The following is a 27,622-nucleotide window of genomic DNA, read 5'->3' as shown; positions in this document are numbered from 1 at the left end:
CCCAACTGCTAAGAGCATTCTCTCTATTCACTCTCCTCTCTGCTCACTCCTTACACTTCTGCTGTGCTTGTATATTTTGCATGAACCTCTTACGCTTGTACAAGAAAAACGTTGAAAGCAAATAGAAACAAGGCCAAAAAAGAAGCATGGTCTTCTCACATGGGCCTTAGAGTCACAAAGGAAAGAGAACATATACAGACGGAGTTAATGACAGGTATGAGAAGTGCAAGGGACTAGGAACACCCCGAAGGATAAATGAGCTCCAATGACTCATCTCTTGCCTCTAATACCTTTTTTTAAAATTCAATTTTTTATCTTTTCACAATTTTTATTAACTTTTATTAATTTTTATTTTTATTATTTCCCATGATCTAATACCTTTTGAACATTTGCTCAGTTGTAGTACGTTCTGGCTGGATGAGGCCCCTACCCCTGGGGTTTCTTGGTACATACTACTTAAGAGCCATATCTTGCCATAGGAGGACACAGAGAGGTTAATTTCTGTTTGGTGGCGAACGGGGCTTCCAAGAGGACTGGGAAGAGCATTGAACGTGGAGCCTCTGAGCACCACCCACGTCTCACACTGTAGCGTGAGCCTAGGTCCAGAGGGCTGAGGGAGCTGGTGTGTGTGTGTGTGTGTGTGTGTGTGTGTGCTGCTCTTCCCAGTGGCTGAAGGGAAGGGTTAGAAGTTGTGCACAGGCAGAAGATAAGCCTGGAAAGGTTGAGCTTGGATGCTTGAGTTTGCTTTCGCTGGGAACCCAGAAGCATAGAGAGTGTGGGGCATTAATCAAGAACACAAAGGCATGGGGCTGAAGGAGCTCCGGGACAGACACAAGTGGAAACCCAGAAGTATAACACCCCCCACTCTAAGCTGGATGGGGACATGGAGGGACAGCCAGTGTCATGAGCTGTTAAATAGCACAACTACTATTGCAAGATTTTTTTTTTTTTTTTTTTTTTTTTTTTTTTTTTTTTAGTTTTGGAGGTAGGGTCTCACTCTAGCCCAGGCTGACCTGGAATTCACTATGGAGTCTCAGGGTGGCTTTGAACCCATGGCAATCCTCCTACCTCTGCCTCCTGAGTGTTGGTATTAAAGGCATGCACCACCGTGCCCAGCTCTTTTTTTTAATGAGAGAGAGAGAGAGAGAATTGGTGTGCCGGAGCCTCTAGCCACTGCATTTGAACCCCAGATACATGTGCACAAGGCGCATACGTGACCTTACGTATGCTTCACCTTGTGAGTCTGGCTTACATAGGATCTGGGGAGTCAAACATGGGTCCTTAAGGCTGCTTCGCAGGCAAGCCCCTTAACTGTTAAGCCATCTCTCCAGCCCAGGAAGTGGGTTCTTTTGAGTCTGTCGATGGATGTCCCCTTTATGACATCATGAGCCCAGGCTGCACCGCGACTTCACGGATGAAGCAATACAAGCTTAGAGAAAGCAAGCAATCGCCCGAGACCACACAGCCGATGAGTGACAGGCGTTATGAAAAGCTGGCAGACTTCTGAACCATACCGCTGGGACCCTCTCTGCCACCCCTCACTCCACGCAGCCTTTTTCCTTGAAGGCATGCCCGGTGTCCTTTGCTTTCTTCAGCCCAGCTCAGGACGAGCCAGGTGAGCCTCAGTTTCCACGAGGTCTCAGCTCTAGCAGTAAATCACTGACCTCACTTGGCTCCAGGCCAGTCGGAGGGAGTGACAGCTGGCGAGGGGCCAGCTCCTTCCCCACATGGAGCAAGGTTGTAGTTCATTTCAGATCTGCTGGGAAGCTTATCAAAGCCAGCAGATCTGGCTTGGCTCGCTCCGAGGATGTTGGCTGGAGCAAGGGGACTGTTCCCAGTGTGCTCTGCTTGGCCTCGCTCCCCCACATTCCTGTGGTTTCTAGACAGTCTCTCACAGGCAGTTACTAAAACCTGCCTTCTTCCCAGGGACAACAGGGCTCTCCGGCTGGCAGCTTTGCCTTTCCTATAAACGGTAACAAAGTCAGTGTTTGGGCATTTAGACATGATCTTGGGACTTTGGACATTGTCACCTGATCCTCTGAGGCCCATTTTCACCCTGGGGAGGAATGGAGGCAGGGATGGCAGACCTCCATCCCCACATGGAGGTCAAGTTGGTCTTGTCTTATGGACTTGCTTTTGTCGTTGTCGAATCTTCCCCAACTTGAACTGTCAAAATCCTGCCAGCCAGGAGCTTTGTGTAGGGCCTGGTATTTAAGCACTGCCACCTTTATGACTGACGTCATTCTCCCCGCTGCTTACCAAACCATGGGGAAGACAAGACCCCACCTGGAGGGGTTCATAGCCTACTGTCTTTCAATATTCCATACCCAAGTGAATGATGATTATCCATCACAGACACCAAAGACCGCAAACTGTCTCTAAGTTGGTTATAATTCGGGAACTTGGAGAGTGATTATTCTTATTTTCTTGTTTAAATGTATGTCTACTCCGAAGAGATGGGGAGCAGGACCCAAAGCTATGTGGCTCTGAGTGACCACTTTACCTATGTGCCTGTTTTGCTTTGCCATAATCCCCCAAGACCTTTGTCTGACTCATGGAATGAATGCCTTTGCTTATTTTATTTTATTTTATTTTATTTTATTTTATTTTATTTTATTTTATTTTATTTTATTTTTTGGTGTTTCAAGGTCGGGTCTCATTCTAGCCCAGGCTGACTTGGAATTTACTATGTAGTCTCAAGGTGGTCTTAAACTCACTGCAATCCTCCTACCTCTGCTTCCTGAGTGCTGGGATTAAAGGCGTGCATCACCATGCCCAGCTGAATGCGTTTAAAACTGTGATCTATGGAGCCAAAAGGCAAGAGGACAGAGAGACGAAGGGGGCCATTGAGTAGACGGTGCCAGATCTGCTGCTCCCACTCACCCGGAGCAGCCCCGTGTCTGCGTCGGGCATGATTCTCTAGAGGAATGGAACTGATAGAACTGATAGAGTATGTGTTATAAAGGGGATTAATTAGATTAGCTGACAGAATACAGGCCAGGAAGTCCAACTCTGGCTGTCTACAGGCTGGAGAGGCAGAGAACCCGGTACCTGCTCAGTCCACGAGACTGGATGTCTCAGCAGTCCCAGTCTGACACTGAAGCCTTGAAGATTCCTGAAGAGATGCTGCTCTTCAGCTCATGTTGGAAGGCCAGTGAACATGGATTGTGGGGCCGGAGAGATGGCTTAGTAGTTAAGGCTCTTGCCTGCAAAGCCTAAAGGACCCAGGTTCAATTCCCCAAGACTCACATGGGCCAGATGCACAAGGTGGCGCATGCATCTGGGGTTCATTTGCAGTGGCTGGAAGCCCTGGTGTGCCCTCCCTCCCTTCCTCCCTCCCTCCCTCCTTCCCTTCCTCCCTTCCTTCCTTCCTTCCTTTTTTCTTTCTCTCTTTCTCTCTTTCTCCTTCTCTCTCTCAAATAAATAAATAAGTAAATAAAAATAAAATATTTTAAAGAAAGAAAATGGGTTTTCATGTTCATGAAGGATGGCAGCCGCAGAGTAAGTCGATGTGTGCACTGGCCAGTAGCAAGGACAATGGACACAAGGCCCTGTGCTCTCCTGAAGCTACTTTGTACATAGTCCCCCACTGGAAGCAGCGCCCGCTCTGGAGGAAGGTCTTCCTCCCTCCATCAGCGCTTCCTGAAAATGCTCCGAAAGACCTGCCCGAGAGGCATGGCTGCTACTGGATTTCTACCTTACAGAATTTAACCATCACAGTGTTCAAAAAGCATTTCTATGAACTAGAGACTGATTGAGGGAAGGATGCTAGGGCTGCCTTGTTATAAAGGAGGCAGAGGACTGGGGAGATGGCTTAGCCAATAAGGCACTTACCTGCGAAGCCTAAGGACCCAGGTTTGGTGCCCCCGGACCCACAAACCAGATGCATAAGGTGGCACATGTGTCTGGATTTTGTTTGCAGTAGCTGGAGGCGCTGGTGCACCCATTTTTTTTTCTCTCTCTCTCTCAAATAAATAATTAAAATAAAAAATGTTAAATTTCATTTAAAGAAAAGAGGCAGATAAAAGGGACCGTCTGGAGGGGTGAGGGATTGGTAGATAGATACCCCCACCCCAGTGGGCAAAACTACTAGTGAAAATTCTTCTACTCACCAGCTATGTGTTGTCTTGGGCAAAACAAGTTTGAAACTTATTGTTGTAGACCATGGTCTCTCAATCCTATGGCATTTGGGACTAGATAATTCTTTATTTTGAGGGCTGTCTTTAGCATTATAGAGCATTTAGCTTATCCTTATCCACCAGTACCCCAAGTTGTACCAATTAGAAATGTCTCTAGATATTGCCAGATATCCTCTGGGGGAACAAATTCTCTAGTCTTTAAAATAATTGGTGTGAAGCAAAATAATGATTTAATTACCAAGCAATAAACTTGTCCTACTTTTTAATTTTTAATTTTATTTGTTTATTAGACAGAGAAAGAGGAATTGAGAGAAAGAGAGAGATGGAGGCAATGGGCACATTAGGGCCTCCAGCCACCACGAAGGAACTTGGCATGTGCCCCCTTGTGCATCTGGCTTACGTGGGTCCTGGGGAATCGAACTGGGATTCTTTGGCTTTACAGGCAAACGCCTTAACTGCTAAGCCATCCCTCCAGCCCTTGTCCTATTTTTTATTATTTTATTTTTAGTTATTTATTTGAGAGAGAGAGAGAGAGAATGGGTGCACCAGGGTTTCTAGCCATTGCAAATAAACTCGAGATGCATGCACCACCTTGTGCATCTGGCTTACGTGGGTCCTGAAGAATCAAAACTGGGTCCTTTGGCTTTGCAGGCAAGGGCCTTAACCACTAAGCCATCCATCTCTCCAGTGCAAACCTGTCCTATTTTTATGTGCAAAGTACTGTCATGAGGACCTACAAATAGACTTGATCCCTAAGCTGGGCCAAGATTTCAAAGAGATGAGTCAAGCCAACAACACCGTAAGAGAGATATCACAGGGCCAGACATGATTGTCACACAGAAGTTGCATATTTAATGAAGCAAGTTGATGCTATTAAGCATGTCATGGCCACTGGCCTTTGTAATTTGAATTATATGGTGTCTGGCTCCCTGCTGGCAATGCAGTTGTTCTAAATATACAGGGATAGTCAAACATCAAGATGATGCCATGAGTGATGGCCTTAAGTGTGCCCAAAGGCAGTTCTGGAAAAAAAAAACAAAAAACAGTTATCTCCTCTAGAGGATAAATGAGTGATTCAAGTGACTAATGGATCTGTGGCTGGAAGACTGATTTCTAGAACTCTCTTACAATCATATGACAGGCAGCTAGGAAGCTTTGGTGAGCCAAGCCCTTGTGGTGGTGTAAACTCCAAGATGCAAGGCAAAAAATAGCCTCTCCCCTTTAGAGGAGACAAGGCTGCTTGCATGGTCTAAGAGGTTCTATAGTAGGAAGTTGGGGTGTACAGGATACTCAGGAGAGGCAGCTTGCCCATCTACAGTGCTCTGTGCACAATCTTGAAGGACAAATGGCAGCTAAGCAGAGTGTGGGACACGTGCAGCGGCTCTGGGACTTAAAAGCACAGGCACGTGAGAGCCTGCAAGTCACGTAGTCTGGCTGGTGCGGAGAGCAGAATGGGGAGTGGGGTGAAAGTGAGCCTTCACTGAATCACATCCTCCAGAACTCAGCTCCGCTGTGGGCATGTTCCGTAGACCATTGACAAGTGCTCTGTGATCTGGGTGGTCAGCGACATAGAGAGCGCCGCCGGGGGACGAGCCCATGAAGACCTTCTGAACGAGAGCCTCAGAGCCTGCCAGCGTGGCTTCTGCAGGGACATCGCCCTGGTGGTCACTAAGACGGACAAACTGCACCTGACGGAATATCTGAGGTATTGTGCTAAGTTTTCTAGGATGTGGGTCCCCGTTGGGGACTTTCTTTCCTTGGGGTCCTGTCTATGACAACGACAATGTGACTTCACCTCAGGCTTCTGGAAATGACTTCTGGGGATGAAAGAGAATTCTGGGTGACTTCCTGGGATGTTAGGATGCCTGGGTGAGTTGTCTTGGGAGTCTGACACCCCTTTTGGATGTTCACAGAATACAAATAGTGCCTCCTGTCCCCACAGATATGGAAGTGTCCCGTGACTCGGAGGAACATGCTACACAACTGTGTTGTTAATGCAGCTTCCAAGTGTCTGGTTTTGTTTCAGAATTATTTAGTCCTGAGGTTTTGGGTTTTTTTTGAGACAAGCCTAACAGACTGGCCTCTTCTTTTGGTGAGAGAGCAAGAGGGAAAGACAGAGAGAATGCATTGGTATGCCAGGGCCTCAAGCCGCTGCAATCCAACTCCAGATGTGTGTGCCCCCTTGTGCACATGTGTGACCTTGTGTCACTGTGCATGTGACTTACATGGGACCTGGAGAATCAAACATGAGTCCTTAGGCTTCGCAGGCAAGCACCTGAACCACTAAGCCCAGTCCTGAGATTTGTTTTTCAACCTATTAGGAAAGCTCCTAAAGATTTAGGATTTGGGCCCAAAGTAAAAGTCAAAATTTTTAGAGTCACCATCTAATGACTAAGAATAAAAGGTGTGCATTGGAGAGCTTGGTGGACTTTTGTTAATACTGGTTTCCATGCAGTTCCCCCAACAACTAGGAAGAAATAGAACTTATCTTGCATATATCTACCTTTGAGAGTAGAAGGGGTCCGTTGGGGTTGGGCACACACTGAACGGTCACAGGAGGCAGTGGGGATGCCACCGACGCGTCTCTGCTCTCAACAAGAACTTCCCCACCTTGTCCCCTCGGGATGACAAAAGCTCAGGTCTGACTGTGGTCTCCAGGAAGTCATTTATGCTCATAGTCTGGGTCAGAATTTCAGCTTCATCTCCTCACCCTCCAGTTTCTTCTGGCCCTACTCCCTACCACAGAATTGAATCTCAAGCTCACCATATCCAATGCCCATGCTGAGCCAAACATGAACTCTTCCAGGGGCTGAGGAATGCCTAGCATCTGAGTCCATAGCTGCAAGAAGGTTAAGTTTGTATGAGATGGACAGCAAAGAGCTACGGGTACCTAGGCCAAGAGGGTGGCCTTCTGACTGGGACATGGAGTGAGGTCACAGGAATGGCTCACTATTGACAAATAGAGACCCTTGTTTTTCAAATGGATGCCAGAAGTGGATCAAAAGAGAACGACTCATTAAAGAAGGTCTTATGCAAAGGCCAGGGACATGGCATTCTATGCCGCTTTTAGGCAAAGCTGGAAAATTGCCAAGACACAAAATGAAAGTCAGTATTTGTGACTTATTTTTTTTCTTCAAATTTTATTTCAGGGAAAGAAAGATGGGGAATGTAAGTATGGATCAGTTATTATTATCTCTGCTTGGGTGCGTCCAAGTGCTTGGTGTGGTGGGGTACGGTGTATGCGTGTGTGTGTCTTTGCAGCGCCCCACACTTGCCTCTGGTGTTCAGAGCCAAACAGTGGGGATCCCGCTCCATTGCTCTCCTGCCTGGTCCTGCTTGGAGCTGGAGTCTCCTTACTGACTCCAGGGTTTTCGGGGCTCTGTTGATTCTTGGGTCTCAGCTTCCCTGCGGGGCTGGGGTTACAGGTTTTGGCCATGCCCAGCTGCATACTGGGATCTGAAGATTAGGACTCCAGCAGTCCCAAGGCCCCTTCAGGCCCCCACGGCAGTGCAGGAAGCTCACTTAACCCGTCAGCCATCTCCCTAGCCCTGGGCTAGTTATTTCAAAGCTACGCTTTTTATGATTGCTACTACATATTGCTAATGTACGTAAACTTGGCTTCCTGGACCAAATGCAGATGGGTGAAATGATGCGTCGCCGTCGCTTACGCTACTGGTAACCCAGACCGTCTTGTACGCTTTTTTCTTTCCTGTCTAGCAAGATGTACGAAGTCAGCACGAGGCTGTTTTTCAAAGAAATGAAATGGTGAAACTCCAAAGGAGGAGAATTCTTCAAGAGAAGCTGAAGGTGAGCCTGTCAGTTTTCCTGTGACTTTCTACTCAGCCTCCAGGTATTAAGAATCGGGGTCATGTTCCGTCTTTTGTGGTAGCAAGGACAAAACCTTGGGAATGGACAGCATAGACTTAACTCAGTCCTGCTGTTTAATACCTCGGCGACCTTAGGCAGGTTACCGTCCCTATTTAGGCCTCGATTTTCTCATCTGTTACATGGGGAGCCAGTGGGGACTTAGTGGTTCCAAGGCACTTGCTTGGAAAACCTGATGGTGGATTCAGTTCCCCAGTACCCACGTAAAGCCAGGTGCACAAAGTGGCACGTGTGTCTGGAGTCTGCTCACAGCAGCAAGAAGCTCCAGCCATGCTCATACTTTCTCTCTGAAAAATAAAGAAATAGAAATCCTTTTGAAAGTGGGGAGCTAGTGATAGCTGCCTCCTGATTGTGGGAAGGGTTGAATGAGGGTGTGGACTGCTGAGAAAGATTCCCAGGTAAGCCAGACTGACTGCGCAGCATGATGGTGCTAAATCACAGTGAGCGGTGGGAACCAGTCCTGCCCACAGCAGTGAGAGGCAGACCTGAGAGGTTCAGGGAAAACCCCCACTTCTTGGGAAGATTGTTAAAGAGTCTTTAGTGAGCAGAAGTAGGGGAAGAGGTAGTCAGGGCAGAGGCAAAAATACAACGAAGCAGGAGGCCGTGGGGCAAGAGCATTTTGGCAGACTCGACACAATCTGGCCTGAGCCTCCCCAGCCACCCTGTGGGAATCAGGGTTTTCTTCAGTTATTTTCACCATTTTGTCAACAAAATAGCACAAGCATAAACTTACTCTAGTAGTTTCGTGTGACTATAAAACAGAAACCACTTTTAAGGTGAAATAGAAACAAAATGACCTAAGTGACGTGTCAAAATAAGTAAGCTGTGATGGATAGCGAGGTTTTTTTTTTGCCAAAACTTAAATCTTCCACGCTGGCTTCAGTGGGAACAATATCTGGCCCAGGTCCAGTGCATCCACTAGCTTTTTATAGTTTTGACTTCTATAATCGGGAGCGGAAAATGTTGTAGTCTGTGGGATTGAGAATGTCAAAGCTTTCATTGCTAGTTCGGGATGATCAGGCCCGGTGCTTCTGCCAAGCCATCCACCACGCGGCCCAACGCCGGCTTTCACGAGGCGATAACTCAGTAAAGCTGGTCTTAATCTCTTGAATTGCTCTTGTTGCCATCCAAGAAAGATGTGTTTAACGAGGTCCTAATCATATTATTTCGGGAACTGGAAACACGTACAACTTCAGTACACAATTCACATCCACGTTTCTCGCTAATAAACGTGGCAAATTGGTTTGCATGAGTTGGGGGTCTGGGCAGCAGCATGCCGGCTTGCAGGGGTGCTATACTTCTTACGGGTGGGGGGTCCAGTTCTTTTCAGTTTGCATCTCATACCTCTGACGGAGAAAAGTTATGCAGAAATTCTCCAACTTTTTGCATGGCGAAGCAGGGTCTTGCTCTAGCCAAGGCTGACCTGAAATTCACTATGGAGTCTCAGGGTGGCCTCGAACTCAGTTATCCTCCTACCTCTGCCTCCCGAAATGCTGAGATTAAAGGTGTGCGCCACCATACCCAGTCACTGTGTTTGTTTGAATGATCACGAAATCTTCACTTGTATGACAGCCTTCGTTCAAAATTATTTATTTATTTATTTATGTGTGTGTGCGCGCCCGGGTCTCTTGCCACTGAAAATAAATGACCATCCGACACTACATGGGTGGCTGTGGAATTGAACCCGAGCTGGCACTCTTGGCAAATGAGCACCTGTAACAGTTGAGCCCATCTTCTCAGCCCCTGACACATTGAATTTTAGTCACAGAAAACATGAAGTTAAAATTAACTACAAGCGGGCTGGAGAGATGGCTTAGCGGTTAAACACTTGCCTGTAGAGCCTAAGGACCCCAGTTTGAGGCTCGGTTCCCCATGTCCCACGTTAGCCAGATGCACAAGGGGGCGCATGCGTCTGGAATTCGTTTGCAGAGGCTGGAAGCCCTGGCACGCCCATTCTCTCTCTCTCCCTCTATCTGTCTTTCTCCCTGTGTCTGTGGCTCTCAAATAAATAAATAAAAAATAAACAAAAAATATTTAAAAAAAATTAACTACAAGGTATTTATTCATAGAGCTATGGGTCAGTGGTGTTTGGAAAAAAAAAAAAACTAAGTAAAGATAAAAATTAGGAAAAGTAAGGAGAAAGAATCTAGAGAAATGGAACCAGGACTAGGAAGGTGTCATAAGAGGAAGAACGAGGTCAGAGAAAATTGAGGAGAAGAGAGTTAGGAAGGGGGTGCGCACAGTAGTCTCAAAGCTGCAGAGTTTGATAAGAAGGGCTAATGGGTGCTCAGGAGCAAGTTAGGCAGTCTTTCCTGAACGGTCTTCAGCATAAGGAGCTACGGGAATCTGCATTGCTGAGCGAGCATCATACCAGCTCTGCTCGAGAAGCTGGGACGCTCGCCTTATTCTGTTCCTTTCCCTCCCGCTGTTCAAGAAGCACTTATCACGAGTACTGAGTAGAAAGAGTTGAGAAAGGGCGCTTGATTAAAGTGTTTGCATCTTCTCATCCTCTCTCCAAACCTTGTGAAACTCACCTCCTGTCTTTGTCCAACTGGGCTATGATGACAAAACCACCATGGAGCAGGTGACATGAACAGCAGAATCTGAAATCAAGGGGCTGGCGCATTTGGTGTCTGGGGATTGCTCACTTCGTGGTTCACAGAGGGATGAGCATCGTCTGGTCATGTCCTCACGTGGTGGAAAGGCTGTGGGCTCTGAAGCTTTCTAAGCAGGGTTCTAACTCCATCCATAATGGTTCCACCTGAAAGTTGTCCTATGTCTTAAAACTATCACTCTGGGGACAGGATTTCAACATGTGGGTTTTAGAAGGACACAGCTTCAGTCCACAACATCTTAAATGATGTTTAATTTTATCAAGAAAACTTGTTTTCCTGATAACAATTTGATTGAGAAGTTACGTTAGTAAGGAAAAATAATAGTTTTTAAAAAAGGAAAATGATGGTGATTGTGGTATACTGTCCATATTTATGGAAGCTGTCAATAAAATGTTTAAATAAAAACCCACAATGGTAGGGTTTAACATTATCATTTGTCAGATAAAGACACCTTTCCCAACTCTAAGAAAATAGGCCTCTGAATTTTTCCTAGTTTGTAAAATATAATGTCCATTATTAGCCTTGCTAGTGCATTTAAGAGATAACTGAGAAATGAAGACAGCATTTTCTTTTTTTCTTTTTATTAATTTTTTTAAATTTTTTTATTTTTTTGGTTTTTTGAGGTAGGGTCTCACTCTGGCTCAGGCTGACCTGGAATTTACTATGTAATCTCAGGGTGGTCTCGAACTCTCGGCGATCCTCCTACCTCTGCCTCCGGAGTGCTGGGATTAAAGGCATGCGCCACCATGCCCGGCTCCATTTTCTTTTTTTAAAAAAAAATATTTATTTATTTGGAAGGAGAGAGAGTGAGAGAGAAAGTGCGAGTGAGAGCGAGAGTGAGAGAGAGAGAGCTAGAGATAGAAAGAAGAGAGACAGACAGAGAGGAAATGGGATGCCAGGCCTTTAGCGATTGAAAACGAACTCCAGACACATGTGCCCCTTGTGCATCTGGCTTACATGGGTCCTGGGGAATTGAACATGGGTCCTTTGGCTTCACAGGCAAACTCCTTAAATGCTAAGTCATTTCTCCAGCCCGAAGACAGCATTCTCTAATGTGTTATGAGACAGTGGAGAAACTCAAAGCATGCATATGCTCTGGTGCTTGCTGGCCCACGGCAGTTTCTGAGGCTTCCGTGCACACAGCTGGCTTTTGGTCACACCCAGAACAGCCCATGTTGTCGTGAAAAGAACTGGGGACTGTGCAGAAGTGAGGCATTGCCTGACTGAAGTCATTTTTATTTAAACTGTAAAAATATTAGTAGCTTTTGAGCTCAGTTTATAAACCTTATTTGCTTACAACACAGCAGTTTTGTGCTAAAACTCTTTCATTTTGATTAATGCTTTGTTAGGATATGGAGTTGCCAGACTCGATTGCTTCATGGCATGATATTACCAAGCCACATCCCACTCTGTTTCTGTGAGCCCTTAAAACTGCAGCCATGAACCTTCGTACTTCAAATACCCATGAAACTAGAAGTGCCGGGCAGGAAAGAGTTTCTAACATGGCATAAGATAGTATATGCAGGGGCTGGAGAGATGGCTTAGCGGTTAAGCGCTTGCCTGTGAAGCCTAAGGACCCCGGTTCGAGGCTCGGTTCCCCAGGTCCCATGTTAGCCAGATGCACAAGGGGGCGCACGCGTCTGGAGTTCGTTTGCAGAGGCTGGAAGCCCTGGCGCGCCCATTCTCTCTCTCTCTCCCTCTATCTGTCTTTCTCTCTGTGTCTGTCGCTCTCAAATAAATAAATAAAAAATTTTTAAAAAGATAGTAAATGCAGTAGGCTGCATTCATTTCATTATTGCTTTATTTAGTTCAATTTTAAAATTAAAAAAAGTTAAAAATTTTTCATGAGCCTCCCCTGTTTAAATGTGTGTGTGTGTGTGTGAAAGAGAGAGAGAGAGAAAGAGAGAGAGAAGAGTGTGTGTCGTGTGCATGTATGTGTGTCCTTGAGGCACCCGTGTGCTCACCTGCAGAGGAAGGCTGGGTGTCCAGCTCCATTACTCCTTTGCCCAGTCTCGTTTTGACCTGGAGTCTCCTTTTACTAATTCCAGAACCTGCGGCGCTGCTTGGGTATCTGCTCCTCACTGTGGGACTGGGGTGATAGGCATGCATAGACATACCCAGCTGCTTTATATGGGACCTAGCTTTGAACCTGGGTAGTCTTAGGCACCCTCTGGCCCTCATGCATGTGCAGGAAACACATTTAGCGGCTGCATCATCCTCCCAGCTCTTCCTAGTGCTTTTAGTACTGTTGACGCCTCCTGTGGCTGCCGAGGCGAGAAACAAATGCTTCATCCTTCAAAGAGTCTAATGCGCCGTCAATTTCAAGGCGTACCCCCATTTTATATCTCCCAAGAAAAGAAAAATGGGGGCTGGAGAGATGGCTCAACGTTTAAGGCATTTGCCTGCAAAGCCTCAACCCAGGTTTGATCCCCCAGGACCCACATAAGGCCAGATGCACAAAGTGGCACATGTGTTTGGAGTTCGTTTGCAGCAGCTGGAGGCCCTGGTGTGCCCATTCTCTCTGTCTGTCTCTCTTCTCTCTATCTTCCTCTTCTTGCAAATAAATAAATAAAACTTAAAAAGGAAAAATAGTGCTTCCAATTAAGCTAGGATATGTGCTTTCTAATCGGAGTTTTAATCTTAATCTTATATTATTATCTGAGTAGTGTTAAATGTCTTAAACATGAAATTGTAAAAATCACATTCAAAAAGGCTACAAGAGGGCCAGTCAAGTGCTTGCTACACAAACAAAGACCTGAGTTTGGATCACCAGCACCCATGTAAGGGCCAGGCGTGGCACACACTTGGACATTCAGGAAGCAGAGACAGGAGGACCCCTAGGGTCCACAGACTAGATGCTCTGGCCAAATTTGGCGAGCTCCAGGTCCGGTAAGAGAGCCTGTCTCAACAAAACAAAGAATGACTGTGTGCCTCTCTTATTTCAGAGAAAACTGTCAGCTGACTCCAAGGTTCTGGAAGCTTCGGATCTAGTGTACACAGTCAGCGCCCAGGAGTACTGGCAGCAGACTCTCCTCACTGAGGAGGAAACTGGTAATTCTGTGTCTTTCTTCATTCTCTCACATTCTCAACACTAAGTTTGACTCTCAAGTATCCTGTTCTAGAACTTTCTGTGCTACGGGAAAGTTGTCTTCCAGCTTGTCACAGTTTATTTTATTTTAATGTTTTTTTTTCTACATTATTATGGTGCCTGAGACCAGAATGCCCTGTCCTTCAAATCTCACCAGGAATTGGAAAAGGTCACAGCATTGGGCTGTCATTTCCTTAGAGTTTGGCTTGTGATTTCTCACATACCCAACTGCACCAGGCCCAGTTTCTGGGTGTGCATTGCATGCTTGGCATGTGAGACAGAATAGATAGATGTGTGGCCCCTTCCATACAGAACTTGACATCTGGATGAGGAGCCAGTACTAAGTCTTGTGCAAATATGAAAGAAAAGTCAGGCTTAGCGGGTACTATGAGTGTGGTAGGAAGACAGAGAATCCTGAAGCCCAGGAGCACTTGAAGGCCCTGGCATAACAGTAAAGATCCAAGCTGTATCTTTTTTTTTAAAAAAAATTATTGACAACTTCTATACTTGCAGACAATAAACCATGATATTTCCCTCCTCTCCCCCACTTTCCCCTTCACAACTCAGCTCTCCATCATGTCCCCTCCCTCTCTCTATTATTCTCTCTTTTATTTTGATGTCATCATCTTTTCCTCCTATCATGAGGGTCTTGTATTGCTAGGCATTGTGAGGTCATGGATATTGAGGTCAATTTCTGTCTGGACAGTTGCATGTAAGGAGGGGTACCCTTCCTTTGGCTCTTATATTCTTTCCGCCACCTCTTCCGCAATGGACCCTGAACCTTGGAAGGTGTGATAGAGATATTTCAGTGCTGGACACTCCTCTGTCACTTCTTCTGAGCACTATGTTGCTCTTTGGGTCATCCCAGTGGTCATAACCATCTGAAAAGAGAAGCTTCTATAACTAAAAGTGAGAGTAGCATTCATATATGAATATGAACATTAAGTGTAGTGCTTTCAGGGCAATTTGGTAAGAGTAATATATGCACTTATGCAGATAAGAGCAGGCTGTATGCCCCTAAGGCTCATGACCTCCCTTGCCATAGGCTTTTGATTAGGTTTTCAGTACCAGGCATGTATTCCCTCCCATAGGGCGGGCCTCCAGCCCAATTAGAGAGCAGTTGGTTTCCCCAGAACAGACATACCACTATTGCACCTGTTCAGTCATTTGGCCTGTCTGGCCAAACTTGAGGCTTGCAGTGTCCACTGTTTTCACCGCTGATGACTTCTGTCTCCCATAGGGCTGCATACAGTGTAGCTTTTCCCAGCTTTCAGTTGGCTGGGCTACGGGGAGGAGGTTTTTCAACTCAGCACCACCAAGCTGGATCTTAACCTGAGCCTAACAGAGCTTACATCATGTATGTCTTTTAGCAGACATGAGTAGATGTGAAGGAGGTTAAGGAGCAGACTCATGCCATGCTCCCAGAATCAGGGCATCTACTTGGACAGGGTATATGGGGTATGTGAGGAATAATTCCCACAAGAAGGAATAATGAGTAAAACTAGGGTGATGTGTATCATCTCACTAACAAAGGGCAAGGGTGAAGGCAGCTTTGATATAGAATCTCACACCAGAGGCTCTTGTTTTCGCCACAGCAAGCATGAGCTATCCTATAAGGGTCACTTAACAAAGGGGACCAAACACCCAGGACAGTAAAATGAACCTCTTTGCCCATTTATTTTGTAATAAGGACAACCCAAAAGGAAACTGTTCTTTTAAACCCAACCTCTACTCTTCCGTATATTGTCTTTTGCACAGCTAAATAAAAATAGTAACATTCAACATTGAGGATCTAGTGTTCATTGTTGTTAATTCTAGACGCGAGATAAATGTCTTTCAGAAAGCTGGTGTAGTGGGCAGCCAGCCCACATGGGGTTCCTTTACACCATCATCCCGATTGTTGTAAGTTTATGATTCTACTGCTATCAACATCGAGTCTTTTAACATTGTTTGCGCTGCCTGTGAATTCCAGAAATACCGAAGTTAAGAGAATATATCAGGAAAAGGCTGCTGGATAAGAAGAGAAGGGCAGTGACCAAATATGTCATTGAAGCCTTCGGCCTGTTGCTTCTCACAGACAGTTTCAACTTGGCAGAGAGCCTGTCGGTAAGCTTCCCTTTAGCATGTCAGAAAAATCAATAGTTAGTATTTTCCCTCTTCCCCTCAAAGCAAGATACAAAGCCCAGAGATTCTAAGAGGTAAACAGCTAAGGAAGCTGGGCATGATGGCTCACGCCTATTATCCTAGCTCTCGGGAGGGTGAGGTGGGAAGATCAGGAGCTCAGGGCCAGCTTGGGCTACATGTGAGTCTGGCTCCAATACTAAAAACAAAACAAAAATTCAAAATTTTAAAAACAAACAAAAAACGAGCCAGGTGTGGTGGCACATGCCTTTCATCCCAGCACTTGGGAGGCAGAGGTGGTTGGATCTGTGAGTTTGAGGCCAGCCTGAGACTATAGAGTGAGTTCCAGACCAGCCTGGGCTAGAGTGAGACTCTACCTCAAAAAAAAAAAAAAAAAGATAATAAAAAATGTCAAATCATAACATCCGAGTGAAAGGGGAAGGAATGTGACTTTACTTGGACAGATGGGCCTAGAGGAAAACATAAAAATATTCAACGAATATTTTGTATTTCTCCTGAGACTTGAGGAAGATGGAATGTGTTTAAACATGATGGCTTGATTTACTTCTAGTGGACAGTCCTTGGCATCTTGAAAAACAGGGGTTTTTGCCCGAAATCAAAAAAAAAAAAAAAAAAAAAAGCCACACCAGTTCATGGGTTTCTTGGTTATCTCAGAACCTCGCAGTCAGAGGAGCAGTGTGTCAGTTACTTGTCATGTGAAAGGTACCCGACAGAAACGAAGGAAGGGAGGAAAGGCCGACTCTGGCGAGCAGTTCAGGAGATGTGGCCCATCGTGGTGCGGAGGGCTTGCGACTGTGGTGGCGGGAGCCTGCAGCTGAGCTTGCTGAATTTGGCTGAGCCCTGGGAGGAGTTGAGGCAGGCTTTTAACTCCCAAGGCTTTCCTCTACGGCCCTAGGTCCAAGCCTCCCCAAACAGCGTTACTAGCTGGGGACCAGCCATTCAAACACCTGCGTCTATGAGGGTATTTCACCTTCACGCCACAGACATGGTAGAAAAAAGCAGCGAGAGAGGAAGAAAACTGGAGGGAAGCAATTCCAGCCCAATTTTTAAATATTTAATCCTCCTTTTGATTTATTTATTTATTTGTTAGAGAGAGAATGGGCATGCCAGGTCTTCTAGCCACTGCAAATGAACTCCAGATGCATGCGCTACTATGAGCATCTGGCTTATGTGGGACCTGGACAATCAAACCTGGGTCCTTAGGCCACAGACATGCGCTTTAACCACTACGCCATCTCTCCAGCCCTGTAAATATTTAATCTTCTAATGCAAGCCTTTTAATTGTATTTCACTGGGGCTACATGTTAGACATAAGTCTGTGGTCTGAGGGTGACCACACAATCCAAAGCAGATTGGCAAGGCAGTGCTTATTTCCACAGAAGGGTGCCTGGCCAGGAGGAAGTCCAGGCAGGCAAAGCTCATCGTGAAGTCTGTGAGCTTTTTAGTCCTTCATGCATGTGGGGTCCTGGGCCTTACTCTGCATCAGAGTTTGGCCTCACAATCTCATGTGATTGGCTAAAATATAAAAATGGCACAGTTTCCACAATGATGATAATGTGGTTCAGCAGCCTTGACACTGATGAGCAATCAGAAAGCATTCATTCATCTCTGATGCTTTAAAAAAAAAAAGGCACAGTTTTAGGGGAGATCTAAATAAATGGAAGATCTAGGGACCTTTTGTCAAAGGTAAATACAAGCTGTGGTTTCAAAGATTAACTCTTCTGGTCTCAGGAAGGAGGGCTTCCCACAGAATGACGTCCATCCAGAATGGAGTGTCTCCATCTTCTTAACCCTTTTACAGAAAAGACAGTCTCTCTTCTTACACAGGGATGTAGTTTAGTTGGTAGAGTGTTTACCTGGCACCTAGCATTCATGAAGTCCTAGATTGAGTCCCCAGCACCAAGGCGGGGTGGCTCATGTTTGTAATCCCGTGATTTGGGAGGTAGGGGCAGGAAAATCACAAGTTCAAGGTCATCCACAGCTACATGGCAAGTTTGAAGTTAGCCTGGACTACATGAGACTCAGACTCATAAAATTATGTTTCCTCATAGACATGGACAAACTTCTCTCTTTGATAGATGGCGCTTTCCCCTACGCTAATAGAAAAAGAATAAGCTGCTAAGTTAGCAGCGGGGGAAAGAAAAATCGGTTCTTTTGTTCAACTACCAACTGCTTTGCTTCTTAGATTGAGTATCCAAACAACAGCCAGGCTATATACTTATATATAACAGAACGCAGTCATATAACCTACTCTAAGCTGTCCAGCAGTCAGACCTCGACCCAGTTCAGAAAGCCAGTCTTACAACTTCTAGGAGATCAGACTGTCATGTCCAATAACAGTCTAGGAAGTCAGACAATAACTTCTGGAATCATCAGCCTCAAATGGCTAAGACTCGGCTAATAGCTTCCCTGACCTTCGTCTGCCTTTGGCAATCAGCCAGAGGAAGCCACATAGGCATCCCTAATCAATCACACTGCTTGCTTCACTTTCTGTTAGCCTGATGCCAGCAGCCCAGGCCCATAGCCCCCACTCAGGGCACACCGCTGCAGGAGCTTTCTCCTTCTGCTGTCTGCTTTTGGGTCTCTTCCAAATTCAAGTGACCCTGGCTGGCTGATTGAAAGTTCTCACTAGGAGCTGGAGAGATGGCTTAGCAGTTAAGCACTTGCCTGTGAAGCCTAAGGACCCCTGTTCAAGGCTTGATTCCCCAGGACCCATGTAAGCCAGATGCACAAGGTGGTGCATGCATCTGAGATTCGTTTGCAGTGACTGGAGGCCCTGGTGTGCCCATTCTCTCCCTCTCTCTCAAATAAATAAATAAATAAAAATACTAAAAAATGAGAAAGTTCTGAGTAAATAGCTTTTGCTTTTTTCCACATGGTTAACCTTTGTTTTGTCACTTGCTTATACCCATCAGGTTTTTCTGGTCAAGTTGTCAGACTTCTTGTTATGCCAGAACAGAGAAAGGCTGAGAAAGTTCATCAGTACACTCTGGGAGAGGTCCTAGGGCTGGTTCTAGAATGGGGAAAGTGAGGCAAGGATGAACCTCAGTGGTGGCGAGGAGAGGCAGAGATGGGAACCATCTGACCTCAGTGCAAAAAGAAGCAAGCTACAAGCTAGCAGATTGGCCAAGTATCTACATTTGAAAGATATTGTAAGAAAGTGGTGTATCTTTTTCTTCCTACTTCTTAAGGCTTTGCTTTGGTTTAGATTCATGAGACAAAAAAAAAAAAAAAAAAAAAAAAAAACCGAGATAAAAAACAAAACCCCAGGAATCTTAGATTTTCTGATTTAATTTTTGTCCTCTGAAATAGTTGGGGAAGGGTTTGACCTTCCAACTTCCTGAAAAAGTTCTTCAGGGTGAAATTTGCCTCTCTGCCCAACGCAAGATTGCTTTTGGAAGCATTCATGGAAAATGAATCAGATGTGGAGCTGTGTGTGGTTGGTTTATTTTACAAGCACAGGAACAAGGCATTTTGGAAGTGTCTGTCCCCGTTTACTCTTCTTTGCCAGCTCTGAGGTGCAGCCCCAAGGGGCTCCGTCCCACCCTCGCCCCCAGACTTAAGCCATAGAAGACTCAGTGAGGAGGCGACCGAGGAATATCCTTGATGGCATCTAAGCGAGTCACAGTAGCTTTCCTCAGAATTCCTTGGCCTCTGATATTGGTCTTAGTTCTTTGATGGAAAGTTGGAAGACAAAAGTTTTTTTTTTTTTTTTTTTTTTTTTTGTCAGTGCCTCTGAATTCTTAAAAAAGAAATTGAACCTAAAATGTGTGTGTTTGATCATTTTTGTTTCAAGATTGTGCTTTCAGCTAAAAATTTAGATTTTTCAGATAGTTACTGATTTTAAATGGATACTCATTATTTTCAAAGACCCGGGGAGCTGGGGAGGTGGCTTAGTGGACAAAGTGTTTGCTGTGCAAGAATGAGGACCAGGGTCTAGACCCCTCACGCCTACATCGATGCTGAGAGGGCACAGCGGCTGTCTGCACCCAGTACTTGGGAGGTAGAGGCACAGGCTCCCCCAGCACAAGCTGACGAGCAAGACCAGCTGAATGGGTGAGCTCTGGCCTCAAGCGAGAGGCCTTTCTTCAGGAAATGAAAGCGGACAGCAATCAAGCAACTCAGTGTCAGCCTCTGGCCTCCACAATGTGCACCCACACACATTCCTGCACGAGCACCCCCACACCCGTGCATCTACGTGCAGGAGCGCACACACAAATACACAAACCACACACACATATAAATGCACAAAAGAGAACCAACGTGATGTTGATTATAACATTTCAATGTCAAGTCGGCCTGTGTCTATTCATAGTGCATTCTAGCTTTCTCCCCGTTATTGTTCTTTTATATCCAGCTCTTAGCAACAGGGATATGTTCTGAGAGATGTATCCTTAGCCAAGTGTGTCATTGTGTGAATGGCAGAGAGTGTATTCTAGAAGAGACAGCTTACCACACACTTAGGCTGTATCATTGCCATCGTGTTTTGAGGTCACTGTCACATATAAAGTCCATATTACTGAAATCTCACAATGCAGTGCAGGATGTATTTTTCTCTCTGACTCAGATGTATTTTTTTTTCTGTGAAGAAGGAACCGTGGCTTTATTTCTGTGGTCCAGTATCTTTGTAGTTAGAAGCATAGCTCAGGGCCCAGCAGACCAACTCACCTAGAGGCTGGCTAGTACTTCAAAGTTTCAAGACCTCTGGGAGATGTGGACACACACTAAGTCTGAGAAACACGACCCTCCACAAGTGCTGTGGCAGTTATCACAGTGTTTCTGTGTCTGGACTCCGGAAACATGTTCACACACAAGGGTGTAACACCTTCTCTAACGAGGGGAAAGCATGGGCTCCTTGTGGAACTTTCGATTCCATGGCTGGGACTAAGAAAGCACAAGACGAGGCTAGAATATGTTCAACTGAGAAAATGAAAAAAAAAAAAAAAAAAAAGCCAGGCATGGTGGCACACACCTTTAATCCCAGCACTCGGGAGGCAGAAGTAGGAGGATTGTTGTGAGTTCAAGGCCACCCTGAGATTACCTAGTGAATTCCAGGTCAGCCTGGGCCAGAGTGAGACCCTACTTCAATAAACCAAAAATAAATAAATAAATAAATAAATAAATAAATAAATAAATGGAAGAAAGAAAATGGTCATACTCAGCTCTTCCATGGCAGTGAGGGGAAAGGAGTGTCCTCTGTTAAAATCTTCCATGTGAGTCAGAGGAAAAGGTGCCCTCTGACCAAATGTGACAATGGAGTGTTCCCAGGATAGTAATGGACTGTGATACTTTGAGTGACGCATGAGTTCATTGTTGATATTAAGAGAAAATGGAGGCCAGAAAGTTGGAAAAGAAGATGGATGGATGGATGGATGGATGGGAAGAAGGAAGGAAGGAAAGAGGGTGAGAGGAGGGGAGAGAGGGATAGGATAGCCAAAGAAAGGGGAGAGGAGGACAAGGAGAAAGGGGAGGAAGGAGAGGAGGAGAGAGGGAAGAAACTTCCCTTTAGAGTCAAGTAATCAATTGAAAATAAAGAAGTAAGGTTGAAATTATAAAATTAGCATTTGGGAGTTCTCAACGTCATAATTATTTCAGGCAAGAGTCATCTACAGATGTTACAGGGGTGAAAGTTTGAAGAATCAGAAGACATTTGTATCAAAATCTCTCATAACAAGATAGCTACTGAATATAAAGCAGAAATAGTAAAGTGACATTGAGATTCATAAAAGGTGCCTCCCTGAATGTCCCAAGCTAACACTCGCAGGTGGGATGCATCCACATCAAGTGTCATCTGATATGTGATGTGCAGAGAAGTGATCTCTGCCCAAAGTGCCCAATTACTAAAAAAATAAAATCACAGGACCTCAAAATAAGCACTCTACAAAATAAATGGCCTGTATTTTTAAGTAAATGTCATGAAGTAGAATCACTGTGGGACCATTCCTAATTAAAAGGGCCTGATGCAACATGACGATTGGGTGTGATGTGTGGTGCGTGACTCAGGACTTTGACTCTAAAATACAGCATTGGAGCCATATGTAAAACCTAAACGAAGTTCGTGCACTATATAAAAGAAATGTCTATGCGCCAAGTCAGAGACTGTTACATGTTTATCAATGTAGAAATCACTGGGAACATTTGTTTTCATAACTATTGCTTTCCTATTTGGTGAAAGGTGAAAGGTTTCTGCAATATGAAGAGAACCCAGAGTCTGGATAGAAACGAAATGCCTGATTTTACACCCCACATAAGTCGCAAAGGGCATCTTTCTTCTATTCTCGAGGCCCAAGAGGTCTGTGCACCGAGGGTGCCATTTCAGGACGGTGAGGCTAAGTCTGTTCTGGTGGTCGCTGCAAGCGGGTGCTTGTGCAGGCTTCATGGAAGCAAGGCGGAAGGAGAAGGTGCCTTTAGGACGCTGATGCTCTTGTGGCTCTCCTCCCTAGAATGAACACTTGACCATGAGTGGTCTGCGCCAATTTGTGGAGCGGAAGACGGAGCTGTTGGAAAAGGCCATAGAGCAGTGCTTTGCCCACATCGAGCGCCCCCTGCAAGAAGGGGTTCAGGTGGCCAGGACTTCCTACCGACGCATTCTAGGGGCCTGCCTGGTGGTAAGTGGCCCTCTGTGCTATTTGGCAAGGTCAGCCTGATCTACAAATGTCTTTTTTGCTATCTCCTTGCTTTTTTGCTCAACAAGCTGGCCTTTCTAAAAAAACAAATGAGAGAGAGAGAGAGAATGAATTGGCACGCCAGGCCTCCAGCCACTGCAATCGAACTCCAGACATGTGCGCCCCCTTGTGTGCATGTGCGACCTTGCATGCTTGCATCACTGTGCATCTGGCTGATGTGGGACCTGGAGAATCGAACACGAGTCCTTGGGCTTCTCAGACAAGGGCCTCAACCGCAAAGCCATCTCTCTAGCCTTCTCCTTGCTTTTTATAAAGAACTAGAAGAAGGCTAGGTGTGATGGCTCATAACTGTAATTCCACCACTTGGGAGGTTGAGGCAGGAGGTCTGTTTTGAGTTCCAGGCCAGCCTGGGCTACAGAATGAGACCCTCTTCTGAAAACAAGCAAACCAAAACAACTAGGTGAGTAAAAGTTGAGTGCAAACAACAAATTCTCCATTTGTGCCTTGCGGGGACCAAGGCAAGTGTGTGGTTCAGTAGATGCTTAGTTGAGATTCAGATTGAAGCATCTTGGTTGAGAGCCATTGCCACCCAATATCCACAGGGGCCTTGGCAAAAGTATGGAGGAGGTGTGACTCTTATTGGATTTCTAATCTGGTCAAGTGGAGAACAAAACTTAACTGTCACTAAAACATTTAAGGCCTTAAGCTCATTTAGAGATATTGTGTGTGTGTGTGTGTGTGTGTGTGTGTATGTGTGTGTGTGTATATGTGAGAGAGAGAGAGAGAGAGAGAGAGGGAGGGAGAGAGAGATAGCACATGTAGTGGCTAGAGGTCAATTTGTGTGTCTTCCCCAGTCACTCCCCATGTTATTTGTTTTTCATAGATACTTATTTATTTTTATTTTGTTAGAGAGAGAATGGGCCTCTAGGCATTGCAAATGGATTCCAGACACATGCACCACCATGTGCATCTGTCTTACGTGGGTTCTGGAGAGTCAAACCTGGGTCCTTGGGCTTCACAGGCAAGTACCTTAACCGCTAAGCCATCCCTCCAGCAGCCCCCCACACACACCTTATTCTTTGAGATAGGGTGTTTCACTGAACCTGGAATGCACCAGCAAGCCCCAGGCATCCCGGTCCCTGCCTCTCCAGTGCTGGGATTACAAACTCTTACCACTATGCCCAGCTTTTATGTGGGCGCTGGGGATCTGATCTCAGGTCTTCACCCTTGCACAGTAAGCACTTTACTGGCTGAGCCACCTCCCCCACCCCACCCCTTCTGCCTATTTAGTGACTTCTTGACTTTCTCCTCTGAAGAATGAAGGGTGGGGCTGCTCAGCATCTGGCTCACTCACCTCGCAGCGTTGGTATTGGCATCGGTTCTGTTATACCACAAAAGAACCTCTTGTAGCCTCTTGCTTGGCATGCAAATCGTTTTCTTTACTAATCAGCTGTACAGGGCTTCTGAGGGATAAAAACGGACAAGGCAGAATTATCTAAGACCAAGGGATGAAAGAAAAGCTCCACTGTGTCAGCTTGCTCAGGCAGCCTTGATAAGATAGCAACAGGCACAGTGGGTGACTTGAACAATGGGCACTCATTTTCCCACGCTCCAGGGTGCTGGGCGTCCAAGATCAAGATGTTGGCAGGGTCAGTCTCTTCTGAGGACCTCTCTCCTTGACTGGCAGATAGAGGCCTTGTCGCTATGTCGTCACATGGTCTTTTCTCCTGTGGGGCATATGTGCGGTGTGACAGGCATCTGTGTATGCACGCACTCCCGGGGTCTCTTTTTCAAGTTAGTGTCTCACTTTAGCTCAGGCTGACCTGGATTCACTATGTAGTCTCAGGGTGGCCTCAAACTCATGGTGATCCTCCTACCTCTGTCTCCCAAGTGCTGGGACTACAGGTATATACTGTCATGCCTGGCAAATATTTTATTTTTATTTATTTAATAGAGAGAGCAAGAGGGAGGGAGAGAGAGAGAGAGAATGAGTGCATCAGGGCCTCCAGACACAGCAGATGAACTCCAGATGCATGTGCTACCTTGTACATCAGGCTTACATGGGTCCTGGGGAATCAAACCTGGGTCCTTCATTGCTCTCTTCTTATAAGGACACCCAGCTTATTGAACCAAAGTTCTGCCTCTATGACCTCACTTAGCCTTCATTACCTCCTTAAAGGCCCAGTCCCCAAATACAGTAATATTGAGGACTAGGGCTTCAATGTAAAACCTTAGGAAGACATGACTCAGACAGGAATGCCCACTAAGTACAGGGTGAGGTTTTCTTTACTAATGTCAATATGATATAGAAATTTCTGGGAGTAGGCATAGACAGGGCATTGTAGCTGTTTTTAATATGAGTTTGAAAGTTGCAACATCAGCAGTGGAAAGTGTGTGAAAGAATTGTGTGTGGTGGAGCTCTCATTTTTCTGTAAGATTTTTTATATGCCTGAGTGACAGCTTTCCAGCACATGGACTCTTCTGGGTGCATTTCCTTGCGTGTTGTGAAAGCTTGATTTCATGTCTAGATTGATAGGTAGATAACCACAACTGGGACATCTTCTTCACCGGCAATGCCTGCCAGTACTTCTAGAGTAAGACAGAGAATAAATGCTCAAAAAAAGCTAAAAGAGTAATTGCACTGGGATGATTCTAGGGCCAGTGGGGAGACTACAGGGGACTGGACATAGTGACTGTTAGCATGTCTTAGGGGTGGTGTCTGAGCCAACACACACGTATGTGTGTATGAAGTCATTCATTTAGCAAATGTGAGCAAAATGCTCTGTCTGGTCCCAGGCACTGTGACTTCTGTTAGGCAATTCTCACTACAATTCTGTGTGCAAACACCCTTGTAATTTGATTTTATAGCCTTAGAGAGGCTGGATGTCACTGACAGATCGGTGCTGTTTCCATAGAGGAGTGGAGAGGAAGATCAGGTATTGCCAATGAGGAAGGACAAAATGAACCTGTGAGCACGTAGCTGGACCCCAAATGAAAGCTTAGCTCTTGCGTTCCTATCAGAAAATTAAGAAGAACATCTGCAGATGCTCCTCAGGGTTCTGAATTTGGCATTGAAGGGTGGGTGGCATTGTGACATGACAGTAGAGCATTGTGATGTGACAGAGAGGATTGTGAGGTCATAGTATGGCATTATGATGTGACAGTGAGGATGGTGATGTCACAGTGGGTGATGTCATAGTGTGGCATTGTGATATCACAGGGGGTGATGTCATAGTACGGCATTGTGATGTGACAGTGGAGTGTTGCAGTGTCACACTGGAACATTGCTACATCACAGTGGGATGTTGTGATATCATAGTGGGCTTTTCTAGTGTCATGGTGGAGCATTAGGATGTGATAGTGGGTATTGTGATGTGGCAGTGGGACAATGTGATGTCAAAGTGAGATGCTGAGTGTCACAGTGGAGCACTATGATATCACAGTGGGACATTATGATGCCACAGGAGGGCATTGTGATATCACAGTGGGGCAATGTAATGTCACCATGGTAAAGTGAATCATTCTGAATGCACATATTATATATCCTGGTATATTAATTACTTGTTGCCCTGATAACATACTTGAAAAGCAACTTTAAAGAGGTGTTGATTTGGTGGGCTGGAGAGATGGCTTAGCGGTTAAGCGCTTGCCTGTGAAGCCTAAGGACCCCGGTTCGAGGCTCGGTTCCCCAGGTCCCATGTTAGCCAAGATGCACAAGGGGCGCACGTGTCTGGAGTTCATTTGCAGAGGCTGGAAGCCCTGGCGCGCCCATTCTCTCTCTCTCCCTCTGTCTGTCTTTCTCTCTGTGTCTGTCGCTCTCAAATAAATAAATAAAAAATTTAAAAAAAAAAAAGAGATGTTGATTTGGTTTATACATTATGCAGTCCACCATGGCAGGGAAGCCTTGGAGGTGGGCAGCTCTGGCGCTGGCGGCAGAGAAGCTTGGGGCTTGGCTTATTCACATTTTGGTGGACCAGGAAGCAGAGGGAGGGCTTGGTCCGTAACCAGAGACAGAAGCTGCCTTTCAAGTCTGGCCACAGCCACTTGTTTCTGCCAGCTGAGCCACTATCTCAGAGGTTCCACATCTGCCCTAAGCAACAGTGCCAGCTAGACACCAAGAAATCTAGACGCAAGTTAGCCCGTGGTGGACATTTCCCATTCAAATCATAGCACATGGTTATTAAAGTGATTTTCTAAATGGACTTACACTGGTTGGAGGGCATGCTTGGGTATAATATCAAGTGAAGAGAGGGAGGGAGAGGCAAAAAGAGGATCACACCAGATGCAGCATGCTATGTTGCTATTCCCCTAAGACACATATGATTGGCTAAAAGTATGACGTATCACATCACATGTCACTGATTACAGATCACAAAGCTCTTTACTAACTTTTCAGCAAATATATTTTTATTCTCCTTACTAGTTGGAAAAAATTGATTAATGCCTCTCATAGCTGTAACTTTATAAAACATCCCTCTCGGATTTGTGAATTTATTTCCCTGGTTAAAATATTACCAAAATAATGCAAATCAAATTGTATTTCATTAAGTATTTAAAAGTATACAAAATTTTGACCGTCCTTAGGAAACCCAAGACAGATGCTTGCTATCAGGCCATGGAACATTTTCCTATTTAACTATTTAAGTTAATCATTTGAATAACCATGTGTTGTTGTGATGTCGCAGTGTGGCATCGGGATGTCAGAGTGGGGCACTTGAATGAATTTGAGTGGGGACTGTCCACTCTGGGCTCTCTTGTATAAAGGCCTGGTCTCCAGATGGCTGTGATGTTTGGGGTGGCCATGGAACCTTTGGGACATGTGACCCAGCCAGCAGAGATGAGTGACTTGTGGCCAGGTGTGGAAGGTAATTTCTGCTTCTGGTTGTGGCTCTCTGCTTGCTGGTCCACCACGATGTGACTAAGCCATGGCTGACTTAGGACGCGCAGAGCAGAGCAGACGCAGAGCGCGTGAAGATGAGGAGCTGCCAGGCCCAAGCTCGACCGGCTGGTGTTCTGGCACTGGAGACTGACAAGTGAGCAAATCTGGGGAACAGAGGAGATGGCACAGTGGTTAAAGGTGTCTGACAGCAAAGCTTCCTGGCCTGGGGTTTGACCCCTTAGTACTCA

At 45.7% G+C, this 27,622-nt stretch overlaps 1 protein-coding gene across 1 annotated transcript in view; it reads left to right on the top strand.

The window, feature by feature from the left end:
• Positions 1 to 27,622, top strand: part of Nuggc (nuclear GTPase, germinal center associated) — a 54,575-nt gene that overhangs the window by 16,671 nt on the left and 10,282 nt on the right. Inside the window, exons 8-13 of the mRNA XM_045130544.1 lie at positions 5,669 to 5,844; positions 7,289 to 7,307; positions 7,857 to 7,946; positions 13,585 to 13,690; positions 15,700 to 15,833; positions 22,313 to 22,477. Of these exons, the coding sequence (XP_044986479.1) occupies positions 5,669 to 5,844; positions 7,289 to 7,307; positions 7,857 to 7,946; positions 13,585 to 13,690; positions 15,700 to 15,833; positions 22,313 to 22,477 (690 nt within the window). The remainder of the gene's footprint in view (positions 1 to 5,668; positions 5,845 to 7,288; positions 7,308 to 7,856; positions 7,947 to 13,584; positions 13,691 to 15,699; positions 15,834 to 22,312; positions 22,478 to 27,622) is intronic.

The sequence above is a fragment of the Jaculus jaculus genome, chromosome 12, assembly GCF_020740685.1.
Source record: "Jaculus jaculus isolate mJacJac1 chromosome 12, mJacJac1.mat.Y.cur, whole genome shotgun sequence".
NCBI lineage: Eukaryota > Metazoa > Chordata > Mammalia > Rodentia > Dipodidae > Jaculus > Jaculus jaculus.
This window is presented reverse-complemented; position numbering and strand designations above follow the sequence as displayed.